The sequence below is a fragment of the Mobula hypostoma genome, chromosome 1 (genome assembly GCF_963921235.1).
Source record: "Mobula hypostoma chromosome 1, sMobHyp1.1, whole genome shotgun sequence".
NCBI lineage: Eukaryota > Metazoa > Chordata > Chondrichthyes > Myliobatiformes > Myliobatidae > Mobula > Mobula hypostoma.
In genome coordinates, this window is record NC_086097.1 from 147060715 (window position 1) to 147076478 (window position 15764).

The window sequence follows — 15764 nt, forward strand, 5'->3', positions numbered from 1 at the left end:
AGCTAAGTGCAGGAAATCAAGGAAAAAGGATTGGAAGAATATCAGACTGGGTCCTCTTGTGAAGTTCCAGACTGTAGTGCAGACGCAGCAGAAGCATTCTCGTGCAGATCTGTATTGGAGCTTGAAAAACCTAGTTTCTATAAAAGAGAGGTGCTGTCTAGCAGAGTGATCATTGTGGGAGTGTCCTGAATCAAAGTGGGAAGGCTTTGGCTCAACAGGCTTCAGTGAGAACAGGTAGAGGTGAGGTGAGGTAAGTAGGTAAGTTTATTTCTTATTTAACTCTTGAAAGAATAGGAAGTATGACTGCAGGGCCAGTGTTCTGTTCTGGGTGTCAGATATGGGAATGCCAGCCTCCCCGATGGCCACATCTGCACCAGCTGCATCAAAATGCAGCTCCTTAGAGACCGTGTTAGGGGTCCAGAGCTGCAGCTCGATGACCTATGGCTTGTTAGGGAAAGTGAGGAAGTGACAGACAGGAGCTACAGGGAGACAGTCACCCCAAGGCTATAGGCGACAGATAAATGGCGAGAGAGGGATGGGAAAATATCAGGTAGTAGAGATCACCCTTGTGGCTGTCCCCCTCAACAATAAGTACACCATTTTGAGTACTGTTAGTGGGGGGAGCAACAGTGACCGTGCCCCTAGCACTGAGTCCGGCTGTGTGGCTCAAAAGGGTAGAAAACTGAAGAGGATGGCAGCAGTAATAGTGGACTTTATAGTTAGAGGGGCAGATAGGTGATTCTGTGGTTGCAAAAAAGAAACACTGATGGTAGTTTGCCTGCCAGGTGCCAGGGTCTGCAATGTTTCTGAACACGTCCATAATATTCTGAGAAGGGAGGGTGAGCAGCCAGAAATTAATGTACAAATTGGTACCAATGATATAGGTAGAAAAAGGAGGACACCTTGAAAACAGAATACAGCGAGTTAGGAAGGAAGCTGAGAAGCAAGACCTCAAGGGTAGTAATCTCAGGATTGCTGCCTGTGCCACACGACAGTGAGGATCAGAATAGTATGAGGTGGCAGACAAATACGTGGTTAAAGAACTGGAGGAGGGGGCTGGGATTCAGATTTCTGGATTATTGGGACATCTTCGGGGCAGTTGTGACCTGTACAAAAGGGAAGGATTCCACTTGAATTCGAGAGGAACCAATATCCTTACAGACAGGTTTACTAGAGCTTTTGGGAGTGGTTTAAATGAATATGGCAGGTGGATGGGAACTGGGATGATAGAGCCTGCAGGCTTATAAGTAGATGATGGGTGTAACATGAATGTAAGGAAGGACAAGACAATGACCGTGTACAAATACAGACAGTGCAAAGAGTTAAATTGTATTCAGAGGCTAATCACAAAAGGGTGAAGAATGCAGGGCTGAAGGTGCAGAATTTAAATACATTTAGTATTTTGAATAAGGTGGATGAACGCATGGCACAACTAGAGATTGGTTGGTATGACTTTATAGACATCACTGAGTTATGGCTGAAAGAAGGTCATAGTTGGAAGCTTAATATAAAAGGATATATTTTATGTCAAAAGGACAGGCAGGAAGGCATAGGTGATGCTGTTAGTAAAAGACAGAATTACATCTTTAGGAAGAGGTGAAATAGGATCACAGAATGTTGAATCTTTGTGGGTGGAGTTATGAAAGTACAAGGGTTAAAAAAAACATCATGGGAATCATATATAGGCCTCCAAATAGTAGCCAAGATGTGGGGTTGAGATTGTAAAGGGAGCTGAAAAGGGCATTTAATAAGGGTAATGTCACAATTGTAATGGGGGACTTCACTATACAAGGGAATTGGGAAAATCAGGTTGGTGTTGGATCTCAAGAGAGGGAATTTGTTGAATGCCTATGAGATGGCTTTTTAGAGCAGCCTGTGCTTAAGTCTACTCAGAGAAAGGCTATCTTAGATTGGATGTTGTTTGATAATCTAGATTTTATTAGGGAGCAGAAGGTAAAGAACCCTTAGGAGGCGGTGATCATAATATGATTGAATTCATGCTATAATTTGAGATGAAGAAGCATAAATCAAATGTATTAAATATATCAGTGTCAATGGAACTAAGGGGATTACAGAGGCATGAGAGAGGAGCTCACCCAGGTGGATTGGAGGGGGATACTGGCAGGGATGACAGCAGAGCAGAGGTGGCTGAAATTTCTGGGAAATAATTCACAAGGTGCAGGATAGATATGTCCTACTGAAGAAGTTGTTCTCAAATGGCAAGAGTAGGCAACCTTGGCTGACAAGGGAGGTTAAGGACTGCAAAAAAAACAAGGAAGGGACATATAACATAGCAAACATGAGTGGGAAGTTGGATGATTGGGAAGTTTTTTAAAATCCAACAAAAGGCAACTAATAAATCCATAAGAAGGGAAAAATGAAATATAAGGGCAGACTAGCCAATAATATAAAAAAGATTTTTCCAATTATATAAAGAGTAAAACGGAGGTGAGGGTTGATATTGGACCACTGGAAAATGATACTGATGGGGTAGTAATGGGGGACAAAGAAATGGCAAATGAACTTAATAAGTATTTTGCATCTGTCTTCACTGTGGAAGACATTAGCAGTGTGCCAGAGGTCTGTGAGTGTCAGGGAGCAGGAGTGAGTGCTATTGCTATTACAAAGGAAAAAGAGGTTGCTGAAGAGATAGCAAATGCATTGGTTATGATCTTTCACAAATCACTTGACTCTGGCATGGTCCCGGAGGACTGGAAGATCGCAAATGTCATTCCACTCTTTAAGAAGGAGGGAAGACAAAAGAAAGGAAATTATAGGCCAGTTAGCCTAACCTCAGTGGTTGGGAAAGTGTTGGAGTCCATTATTAAGGATGAGGTTTTGGGGTACTTGGAGGCTAATGATAAAATAAGTCCAAGTCAACAAGGCTTCTGTCCAAGAAATCTTGCTTGACAAATCTGTTACAGTTCTTTGAGGAAGTAACAAGCAGGGTGGACACAGGAGAGGCAGTGGATGTGACTTACTTGGATTTTTGAAAGGAATACGATAACGTGCCACACATGAGGCTGGTTAACAAGATAAAATCTCTTGGCATTACAGGAAAGATACTAGTATGGATAGAGGAATAGCTGACAAGCAGAAAGCAGCCAGTGGGAATAAAGCGGGCCTTTTCTGGTTGTCTCCCAGTGACTAGTAGTGTTCCTCAGTGGTTAGTGTTGGAACTGCTGCTTTTCACATTGTTTGCCAGTGACTTAGATAATGGAATTGACGGCTTTGTGGCAAAGTTTGCAGATGCTACAATGATTGGTACAGGGACTGCTAGTACTGAGGAAACAATGTGATTGCAGCAGGACTTAGTCAAATTGGAAGAGTGGGCAAAAAAATAGCAGATGGAATATAGTGTTGGGAAATTTATGATAATACATTTTGGTAAAAGGGGGAGAAAAATCAAACATCAGAGTTACAAAGGGACTTAGGAGTCTTCTTGCGTGACTCCCAGAAAGTTAACTTATAGGTTGAATCTGTGGTAAAGAAGGCAGATGCAATGTTGACATTCATTTCAAGAGGAATTGAATATAAATTTAAGGCATCCGTTAGTCTTGCAAGACCATGGATCTGCACCTGGAAAGTCTTCACTCTCCAGGGCGCAGGCCTGGGCAAGGTTGTATGGAAGACCAGCTGTTGCCCATGCTGCAAGTCTCCCCTCTCCCGACACCAATGTTGTCCAAGGGAAGGGCATTAGGACCCATACAGCTTGGCACCAGTGTCATCGCAGAGCACTGTGTGATTAAGTGCCTTGCTCAAGGACACAACATGTTCCCTCGGCTGGGGTTCAAACTCACGACCTTCAGGTAGCTAGTCCAATGCCTTAACCACTTGGCCACGTGCTCACACAGTAGAATATAAAAGCAAGGAGATAATGCTGAGGCTTTATAAGACACTAGTCAGGCTGCAGTTGAAGTTTTGTCAACAGTTTTGTGCCCCATATCTCAGAAAGGATGTGTTGTCATTGGAGAGAGTCCAGAGGAGGTTCATGAGGATGATTCCAGGAAGCTGGGCTTGGCAGCTTTGTGTCTGTACTCACTGTAATGTAGAAGAGTGTGAGGGGATCTCATTGGAACCTATCAAATATTGAAAGGACTAGATAGGGTGAATGTGGAGAAGATGTTTCTTGTGGTGTGGGTGTCCAGAACTAAAGGGCACAGCCTCAGAATTGAACTGTGACTCTTTAGAACGAAAGTAAGGAGGAATTTTTTTAGCCAGAGTGTGGTGAGTTTGTGGAATGCTCTGCCACAGACAGCTATACAGGCCAAGGCGGTGAGTATATTTAAAGTGAAAATTGATAGTTTCCTGATTGGTCAGGGCATCAAAGCTTATGGCGAGACAGCAGGGGTTGAGTGGGATCCTGGATCAGCCATGATGCAATGGCAGAGCAGACTTGATGAGCTAAATGGCTTAATTCTGCTCTATGTCTTATGGCCTTATGGTCTTTCATTGGAGAAAGCTTTACCATGCTCTACCCGACTTGATCCAAATGCAGAAAATGGGCAAGTACATCTTCATCTTGCTGAACACAAAATTAAAAAGTGAAATGTAAATGGGGTTAAGCCATGGCACATTCAAAGTCTTCTTTGAAGCATTTGCAATAAATCAATGTGCAGCCCAACCAAAAGCTTTGCTAAGCTACAAAAGTGTTGGTAGTGGGCCTGCCAAAAGCTGGTTGTGGTGCTAGAACTTTGTAAGTTAATCCAGACACTTGTTTTTATCTTTATCAAAATGTCTGATTCATATCTGCAACACAACAGTAGAAGATAAATATCGTCTACTCGTGCTCACCAATAGAATCATGGAGGGCATCAAGATCAACATAAGCAAAATTTTTAATAATTACTGACCCCATCTCCATTACAAAATGATATAAATCCATCGTTTTTTACTGTTAAGCTCATAGGCCCATTTACTTTGGCAATCTATATTTGATAATTATTAATACTTGTTTTTCATTTTCTTATTAAAACAATGACTCACAGAGATCTCTGCCACATTCTCCGTAACATGCATAAATAAAACCAGATAGGTTTAGCTTATTTCTACAATTGCCAAATAAGGTATATCTTAAAATTATGAAATGGGAGGGGAAGTGAAGCAGAGTTTTATCTGCTTTTAAAAAGAAACACTGCCTACACTTACCTTCACTTTCCATAATTTTTTTTTAAAGTACTAAATGAAAAATACAAATAGATATACCATGGGAATATTTAAAGTGACAGAAGAGTGAAGCAAAATTGGTAAAAGAGAACTGTTTGATGTCAGTATGAGTTTTGGTAGTTTTAATTCAATCCCTGTTTGGCTTTGTCTATCATAAAAAGTTTACAAACTTTTCACAACTGGGCAATCTCACTCAGCAAGCTCGTTGATTGACAACAACCATTAACACCATAAGACAATAAGATTTAGGAGCAGAATTAGGCCAATTAGTCCAAACAGTCCATCGAGACTGCTCTGTTACTTCATCATGGTTGATCCATTAAAAGGCTTTCTATCACAATTACTGGACTTGCTCAATATGGACATTATCCTTTTATTTCTCATTGTACTTAAACAACATACATTTTTTCTGTTCTTTATATTTTAATATAGCCTTCGGTCCGTATGTGTTTAAATAGCTCAGTTCAGATTCAATTCGGATTTAGATTAATTTATCACACATACATAGAAACATACAGCGAAATGAATCTCAAATAAACTGGCTAGGTAGTTATGGCACCCAACGGCGACTCCTTTGCTGGCAAATGATACCACAAACTCCTAGTTTGTTATGATTCATTACCTCAGTAACCATGAGACCATTTTGGGTATGGAGAGAAGGCAGGTATAGGGTTCTGAGTTGGATGATCAGCCATAATCGTACTGAATGGCGGTGCAGGCTCGAAGGGCCGAATGGCCTACTCCTGCACCTATTTTCTATGTTTCTATCTTCGAAAATAGTTCTATTTCCATCTGTAATATCTCTATTTTTCCCTTTAAGAGTTCTCTTGAAGACCCTGACCTGGAGTTACACGTTGACTACGGTTCTTTGCGGGAATGGGACCCGCTCTCAGGCTTCCACAAATGGCCGCTATACGGCTTGGCCTAAGATTTCGGCACAGATTCAGAAGCCTGGGATCTCGAGGAACTGGAGACGGTGAGATCAAAGGTCGGTGTCGCCACAGGAGTCCTGTGTTTCGTTGGGGGAGTTGGAACGTCTGCTGTGCACCTGGGGACCCGGGATCTTTACGATCTTCAGGCACAGAGCTTGAAAAAAGCAATGCAACGGACTTTTAACATCATAAACCAGCGAGTTGTTTGTTATGCTCCCAACTCGTTGGAAAATGGGGTTATCTCTTTCTCCCTTATTAGGAGAGAGAGAGCCTGCAGCATGTCAAATTACCAGGTGAACAACGTAGTCTTTGGGGTAACTGCAAGTCTGTGTCTTTGCTATTGCTTTGCTCACACTTGAGTACTGGTAGTGGGTGCGCATTATTTTTGCCGCTGGGGGAGGGGGATTGTTGCTCGCTGCCGTTTACGCATGGGAGGGAGGGAACTTGGTGGGGGGCATTGGAGTTCTAACATTTAACTGTCATTCATTCTTGGGGCACTCCTCTGTTTTTCGTGGATGGTTGCGAAGAAAAAGCATTTCAGGATGTATATTGTATACATTTCTCAGACATTAAATGAACCTTTGAACCTTAAATGCCAAATCCATGCTGAAATCACATATTCAATTGCCATTATGAAGCAACTAAAAACATTGTTATAATTTTATGATATAACTAATTTGCTTCTATCCACACTTCAACTCATTTACTATCTCCTTTTGCCTCAAAATAGCCTCATGGTTACTGAGGTAATGAGTCATAATAAACAAGGAGTTTGTGGATAGCTTAGATGTAGAATTAATGAATTGACTGAAATTCAATCCGTTTATACATACAGAGAGAATATTTATCATGAACAACGTAAACAGAGTCCTGGGGAAATCAGCAAGTTAGGTACCATTGTTTGATTAGATGCATTTGCACAGAATGGTGATAGAGGCTCAAATATAAGTAAAATTTATTTACTACAGTGCAAGAGTCTGCTGTTAAAATTAATTTAAACAATAAAATCTTTATCATTCTGGAGGCCTCAGCAATTTCTGTTTTAGTATTCATAAATTTTAGCCCATCCTTAATTGTATCTTGCATTATGTGGCTGAATGAGAGTAAAAAGACAACAGTCATTCATTTATAGATCAGGTTAAAACATAGGATTTCCTTCCCTAGAGAATCAAATACATTTTCATAACATTTCATTAGTATTTGATTATCTTTTAAATTCCAGATTCATTTAATTAATTGAATTTAAATTCCACATTTGGCAGTATAGACTTAAACCCAAATCTCCAAATCAATATACTAGGCCTCCAGACCACTGATCCTGTGGATCTAACAATCTGTTTTCATGCCCCAGTGAATAGTGCTGAATTAAAACACCATCTCCTGCTGTAACAATGTCTTTCAATCCATTTTCTGAGATTTAAAACAGAGCACTAACTGCAGGTGATCTCCTGACAATGCTGTCTTCCCATGAACTGCAGACGGCAGTGTTTGAATGTTGTACTTACAACTGGCTGATTATTCGTGTACATACTAAATTCTAATGTAACCGGCTGAGCACCATTAGGATTCACACTAACATTGGTTTATCAAAGAACTAACAATTCAAATTAACTAACACATTATTTAATTAAATTTACCAAATGTCATTCATATAAAATGATTCTTACTAACTCCTTTAAGAAGAGTACTTTGGCTAATCTTTGCCATTACCCTCCACCATCTGGCAGAACTGGTCTTCACATTCAACAATTTCTCCTTCGACTCCTCCCATGTTCTCAAGACTCAATGAGTACCCATGAACACCCATAAGGGTCCCAGGTATGTTTGCCTTTTCATTGGCTATGTAGAACAATCCATGTTCCAAGCCTTCCCTGCTAATTCTCCCCAACTCTTCCTCTGCTACATTAATGACTGCATTAGTGCTGCTTCATGCACTCATGCTGAGCTTGTCAATTTCTTCAACTATGCCTCCAACTTCCACCCCACCCTTAATTTCATCAGGTTTTTTCTAACACCCCTCTCCCCTTTCTTGATCTCTCTGTTTCCATCCGTGGAGACAAACTGTCAACCAACATCTTTTGTAAACCTACCAATTCCCACGGTTATCTTGACAATACCTCTTCCCTCCCTGTCTCCTGTAAAAATGCTCTTCCTTTTTCTCAGTCCCTTTGCCTTCACCGCATCTATTCTCAAGATGAGGCCTGTCTCTCCAGGACAACAGGGATTCCTCTTTCTTCAAAGAATAGAGTTTCCCTTCCTCCAACATTGATACTGCTGTCAGCCACATTTCCTCACTCACACGATCTTCCTACCACCTTAACAGTGATAGAGTTCCTCTTGCCCTTACCTATCACCCTTTGAGCATCCACATCCAGCACATCATTCTCTACAACTTATGTCCTCTCCAAAGGGATGCTACCACCAAAACTATTATTAACTAACCCCCACACTTAGTTTTCTACAGGGAATGCTCCCTCCATTATTCCTTGTCCATTTGTCTCTTCCCACTAATCTCCCCGCCCCAGCACTTATCCTTGCTAGCAGCCAAAGTGTCACACCTGCCCATTCACCTCCTACCCCACCTTCATTCAGGACCCCTCACAGTCCTTCCAGGTGAGGCAACATCTCAACTGCATATCTGCTGGGGTTGTCTATTGTATCTGGTGCTTCCGATGTGGCCTCCTCTACATTGGTGAGACCCATCGTAAATTGGGAGACCGCCTCACCACCTCCACTCCATCTGACAAAAGCAGATCTTCCTGGTGGCTAAACATTTTAATTCCAATTTCCATTTCCATTCTGACATGTCATCCATGGCCTCATCTTGTGCAACAATGAGGCCACCCTCAGGGTGAAAGAGTAACACCTTATATTCTGTCTGGAGCCTCCAAACTGATGGCATGAATAGCAATTTCTCTTTTTGGTTAAAAAAATCCCTCCCTCTCCCCTCTTCTTTTTGTAATATCCCTGGTTTAAAACCATGCTGTACTTTATTAATACAGTCATGCTGTTAGTTATTTTATTTTCTGCAAATTTTCTCAAAATGCAATGTATTTCTTCAATCACATTATACAATTGAGTAATTCAGCTGATTTATAAGTCAGGCTTGTTGAATTAGCCAACAGGATTTGTCTCGTTAACATTTAGCCAATAAGATGTCTGGAATAATTTTGAGGGTTTCAGGGATGCAATTTTGCTGGAGAAAGGAGAGAGATGAAAGAATGTAGACAGATGACAAACATGAGTGAAGAACATGGTGAAGCACTCACAGAACCCACATGGAAGAAAAGATACTGCTGTCAGAGAATCCTCATACATACAATGGTCTCATGAAGAATGTAAAAATAGCTTTTAATTAGCTAGTTATCACATGAACTTGGAGAAAGTTCGCCACCTTGTCCTTGGATGTTGCATGGATATTTATTTGTGGTTTCGCTTGGACTGTGTTTTCAGGCAGAATTTTTCAATACCGTGAATAAACGAAGTGAAAGAAATTGGATTGACTAATCATCAATGAGCTCCAATGATCATGTGCACACTATAGGCTAATATATGTGTAATGGGCACTTTTCTCTATTTTGTTTGTTGTAGGTTAAAATATAATTGACAATTTAATTTCAATTTAAGTTTATACTGGGGTCATATTTATCCTAGACAAGTTTATTATTGGAAATGGCCTTCTCATCATTATTCCTCATGCATTGTAGTGTTATATTGCTGTTAGGTTGGATCCACAGTAATAGCTAGCTCATTATAAGCCTATGGTGAGATGGTTTCATTCTGTTTCCCACTTTGGACTCTTCTCACCTGCCTTTCCTCTCGCCCAGGTGCCCCTCCTCTTTCCCTTTCTTCTACAGTTCACCTTCTTCTCCTACCAGATTCCTTCCTCTCCAGCCCTTCACCTTTCCCACCCAACCCACTTCACCTATCATTTTCTGTCCCATCCTGCTTCCCCACCTTTTTATTCTGGTATCTTCGCCCTTCCTTTCCAGTCCAGAAGAAGTGTCTCGGTCCGAAATGTCAATTGTTTGTTTATTTCCATAATGCTGCTTGACCTGCTGTGTTCCTCCAACATTTTGTGTGTGTTTCTTTAGTCCAAGCTTATTTGGCTTTGAAAAGATTATGTTCCATGTCTTTCAGTAGAGATAATTTAAAATCTTAATTCTTTAACTGACAAATCACAGACAACAACCATGATATAAGGCAGAGTTGGCTCTGTTCTGATTTATAAAGAAAGTAACATGTACCTGTAACGTTGTAAAAGGATGATAAGATCTCGCAATATCGTTCTAGCAAAGATGTGAACAATGATGCAAAACACGGCAGGGCTATCTGAAAAGAGAAAACAGAATCTGTTTACATTTAAATTGAATTAAAAGAGGAACTATGCATAGAATATACCTGAGCATTCACTTTGCCACCTTCCTCCTCCCACTACTCACTCACCACCAACCTCACTACTCTGATGCTACCTATGTGCCCTTGAGTGTTGGTCAAGTAAAGATAAAAATTAGTTATGAAGTGGCTTTCACAGGGCACCACATAGGCCACGGAGAGCTTATAGAGTGCGCATGTTGACTTCTACAGAATGGAACTCTGCGGAACAATCCATAGAGGTATCGAAAAGGGCGCAGATATATTTAGACCATAAGACATAGGAGCAGAATTAGGCTACTTGGCCCATCAAGTCTGCTCTGCTATTCAATCATGGCTGATCCATTTTCCCCTCCTCCGCCCCACTCCCTGGCCTTCTCCCCATAACCTTCAATGCCGTGGCCAGTCAAGAACCTATCAATCTCCACATTAAATACACATAACGACCTGAGCTGCCCGTGGTAACAAATTCATCACCCTCTAGCTAAAGGAATTTCTCTGCATCTCTGTTTTAAATGGTCACCCCCCCCCCACCATCCTGAGGCTGTGCCCTCTTGTCCTAGTTTCCCCCACATCTACTCTCTCTAGGCCTTTCAACGTTCAAGAGCTTTCAATGAGATCTGCCCTCAGCCTTCTAAATTCCAGCGAGTGGCCCAGAGCCATCAAATGTTCCTGATATGATAACCCTTTCACTCCCAGAATTATCCTTGGGAACCTCCTCTGAACCCTTTCCAATGTCAGCACATCTTAGATAAGGACCCCAAAGCTGTTCACAATACTCAAGGTGAGACCTCACCAGTGCCTATAAAGTCTCAGCATCGCATCCCTGCTCTTACATTCTAGACCTCTTGAAATGAATGCTACATTGCATTTGCCTTACTCACCACCGATTCAACCTGCAAGTTAACCTTTAGGTTGTTCTGTACAAGGAATCCCAAGTCCCTTTGCATCTGAGATTTTCAGATTTTCTCCCCATTTAGAAAATAGTCTATACATTTATTTCTTCTACCAAAGTGCATCACCATACATTTTCCAACATTATATTTTATTTGCCACTTTCTTGCCACTTCTCCTAATCTGTCCAAGTCCTTCTGTAGCCTTTCTCAACCCTACCTGCCCCTCCACTAATCTTCATATCATCTGCAGACCTGGTAACAAAACTATCTATTCCATCATCTAAATCATTGACATACCACATTAAAAGAAGCAGTCCCAACACCGGAACACACTAGTCACTGTTAGCCAACCAGAAAAGGATCCTTTTATTCCCACTCACTGCCTCTTACCAATCAGCTAATACTCTAACCATGTCAGTAATTTTCCTGTAATATTATAGGCTCTAAACTTGGTAAGCAGCTTCATGTGTGGCACCTTGTCAGAGGTCTTCTGAAAGTCCAAATATACGACATCCACTGCATCCCCATTATCTATCCTACTTGTAATGTCCTCAAAGAATTGCAACAGGGTTGTCAGGCAAGATTTTCCCTTGAAGAAACCATGCTGACTTTTCCTATCTTGTCCTGTGCCACCAACTACTCCATAACCTCATCCTTATCAATTGACTCCAACATCTTCCCAACCACTGAGGTCAGGCTACCCAGTCTATACTTTCCTTTCTGCTGTCTTCATCCTTTCTTAAAGAGTGGGGTGACATTTGCAATTCTCCAGTCTTCTGGAACCATGCTAAAGTCCAATGGTTCTCGAAAGATCATTACTAACGCCTCCACAATCTCTACTGCTACCTCTTTCAGAACCCTAGGGTGTAGTTCCTCTAGTCCAGGTGACTTATGCACCTTTAGGTGTTTCAGCTTGTTGAGCACCTTCTCTTTGTTATAGTAACAGTTCTTGCTTCTTTTCCCTCTTACGCTTCAACACTTCGCATATTGCCAGTGTCTTCCACAGTGAAGACTGATGCAAAATACTCATTTAGTTCATTGGCCATCTCCTTGTCCCCCATTATTATTTCTCTGGCCTCATTTTCTAGCGGTCCTATATCCATTCTCATCTCTCTTCTATTTTTTTATATATATATTTGGAAAGCTTTTTCTGTCTTTGATATTCTTTGCTAGCTTGCTTTTATATTTCATGTTTTCCCTCTTAATGATTCTTTTAGTTGCTTTCTGTAGGTTTTTAAAAGCTTTCCAATCCTCTATCTTCATGCTAATTTTTGCTTTGTTGTATGCCCTCCCTTTTGCATTTGCATTAGCATTAGCTTTGACTTTCCTTGTCAGCCACGGTTGTACTACCTTGCCATTTGAGTATTTCTTTGTTTCTGGAATACATCTATCTTGCACCTTCCTCATTTTTCCCAGAATCTCAAGCCATTGCTGCTCTATTGTCATCCCTGCCAGCATCTCCTTCCAATTTACTTTGGCCAATTCCTCTCTCATGCCAATATAATTTCTTTTACTCCAATGAAATACTGCTAAGTCAGACTTTACTTTCTCCCTATCAAATTTCAAGTTGAACTCAATCATATTGTGATCACTATCTCCTAAGTGTTCCTTTACCTTGAGCTCCTTAATTGCCTCCGGTTCATTACATAACACCCAACCTAGTATTGCTGACCCCCTAGTAGGCCCAATGACAAGCTGCTGTAAAAAGCCATCTCGTAGGTATTCAACAAATTTACTCTCTTGAGGTCCATTACCAACTTGATTTTCCCAATTTACCTGCATGTTAAAATCTCCCATGACTATTATAATATTGCCCTTACGACATGCCTTTTCTATTTCCCATTGTATTCTGTAGTCTGAATCACAGCTCCTGTTTGGAGCTACTGTCATTCTGGCATCCCAAGCAGCAGCAGGAGCAGTGCAGAGAGGATCAAATAAAAGTACAAAAGGGACAAGCGGAGCGGCCACTGTTGGGAGTGGGCCAGTGGTGAGAGTGGGAGTGTCAAGCTTTGGCTCTGGGTAAGTTGTCCGGGTAAGCTTCTGTTAGGTTTCCGTTTTTCCTTACTGTGTCAAGGGTACTTAGTGTAGTTTAAATAGCTATTGTGTGCTGTTCATGCTGGATACTGGAGTCCTGGGAGCCCCAGAGTCTGCCAGGGAACTTCCTCTGTGTGGTGCATCCAGCTGTATCTGTGTTAGAGATCTAGGGCAGCAGCTGAATGACCTTTAGCTTATACAGGAGAGTGAGGAGATAGTTGTTTGGAAATACAGGGAAGTAGTCACCCCTAAGTTGCAGGAGGTGGGTAGCTGGGTGTCTGTCAGGAGAAATAGAAATGTGAATAGGCAGTTAGCGCTGTGGCCATTTCCCTGAATAATAAATATACCGTTTTGGATACTGTTGTGGGCGATGACCTCCCAGGGGAATGCCACGGAGGCCAGGTTACTGGCAATGAGCATGAGTCCATGGTGCAGAAGGGAGAGAGAGAGAGGAGGGGGACAGTAGTGATAGGAGACAGAATAGTCAGAGGAACAGACAGCAGATTCTGTGGATGTGAACTGGACACCCGGATGGTGTGTTGCCCTGGTGCCAGGGTCAGGGACATTTCGGAGTGCATCCACAACATCTTTATTTCAGAAACTGCTCTGACCTTTATATCACATCTTTAACATGTCATTAGATTAATCTCTCTCTCTCTCTCTTTCTCCCCACCCCACCCCTCCCACCCTCATTAATCTATTAATCAGACTGCTCCATAAACATCAGGATTATCAGGGCAACCCTGCCCTCACCAATTAGAGATATTCCCTTGGACCTTTCCATCCCCCCACTGTCCCATCCTCTTTATTACATAATATTCTCAGTTTCTGGTTCTGATGAAGCATCAGATAAACCTGACAGTTTATCTTTGTTTTCTTTCTGAAATGCTGCCTGCCATGCTGAGTGCTTCCAATATTTTCAGTTTGCACGTCAAATTTCCAACTACTGTTTTTATTAAGAGTTCATAATTTTGGCTTCACATTTGGCCTTGAAATTAGTATCAGGTCTTGTACATGTACCATCAATATGCTCACTTAGTTCCATCTCCATTACACACACTCTTCTTCAGCCCAAGTGCTCCTCAAACCCTCATCCATGCATTTATTACTGCTATTCCAATGGACTCTTTGCCTACCACTTATTTCCAACTCTGCATAAGATTGTAGTCATGCAAAACTTTTCACCCATCAACTCTTATTTAATCAACTCAACTGCCTGTTGTTCTACTTTGGCTCACAGTCAAGTGATGCCTTGGTTTAAATCTTCTTGTTTTAAACACTCTGGTTTACTTTCTCCCTATTTTTGTGATCTCCTGGTGTCCTATTACCCCAAGTTCTATTGGCACCCCTCTAACTATGGTCTCTTGAGTTGTTTGTTTAGGTGCTCTGTCATTGGAGACCATTCATTCAAGGTGTCAAGGCCCCTTAATTAGAATTCACACCTGAAACACTGCTGCATCTTTATTTCTGTCATTCTGTGCCTTAAATCCTGACATCTTCACCAAGCCCTTGATCACCTGCCAACATATTACTGTGTATAGCTCAACTCCAATTTTCCTCTGTAATATAATATTCCTATTTTGCATTATAACACAGTGCATTTCAGTTAATTGGGACACATCAGAACAAGTACATTAAGTGGATGCTCCAATCAGCTAAAGTTTCATGGAAATATTAAAAAGGTATGAATAAGACAAACTGAGTAACAAATTATGTATTTAAATTAAATACAGAACAAATCAGAACACTACCAATTCTACAATAATACTATAAAACTGTATACTAGTCCTTAACAATTATCAACAGAAGAATTCATCCCTTTTGAGTTCTTTTGACTGTAAATGAACAAAATCAATGCAGACACTGAGTACAGATAATGGGCTGCCTTTAAACAATGCTGTCAATGATTGCATCCACCAAATCTTCCTTTTAATTGTGGCATTCAAGATGGCTGTCAATACCTTCAAATTCTTCGAGTTTTCTGACTTGTTTACGTAGTGAAATCATTTCATTTTCCATTCCTGTGTAGGACACCTCCAAGCCTGAATGCTTGAAACCATAATGAGCAAAACAGTTCTAACTTGTCTTACTGATTATTCCTTACCAAATATTGCCACTTTTTGAAGACACACACACATGTAACTGGCGCTATTGAAAAAATGTTTACTCAAAGTATGGTGTGGAGTCTAATGGCCACACAAGTGCATGCAATTGGTGCTACTTAGAAACTGTTCAGCAATCATTTTGGGCCCCAATTAAGTGGCATGGTGTCCCAAATAAACCAAGTGAATGCCTGCTACTGCGTTGATTAGTTTGTGTTCTTTAAGAGTTGTCACAAATAAGTGGCTGCCCTGATTAACCG

At 41.2% G+C, this 15764-nt stretch overlaps 1 protein-coding gene across 1 annotated transcript in view; it reads right to left on the minus strand.

The window, feature by feature from the left end:
• LOC134351458 (corticotropin-releasing factor receptor 2) overlaps positions 1–15764 on the minus strand; it is a 235965-nt gene that overhangs the window by 201580 nt on the left and 18621 nt on the right. The window contains exon 2 of the mRNA XM_063057630.1: positions 10346–10430. Coding sequence (XP_062913700.1) covers positions 10346–10430 — 85 coding nt within the window. The remainder of the gene's footprint in view (positions 1–10345; positions 10431–15764) is intronic.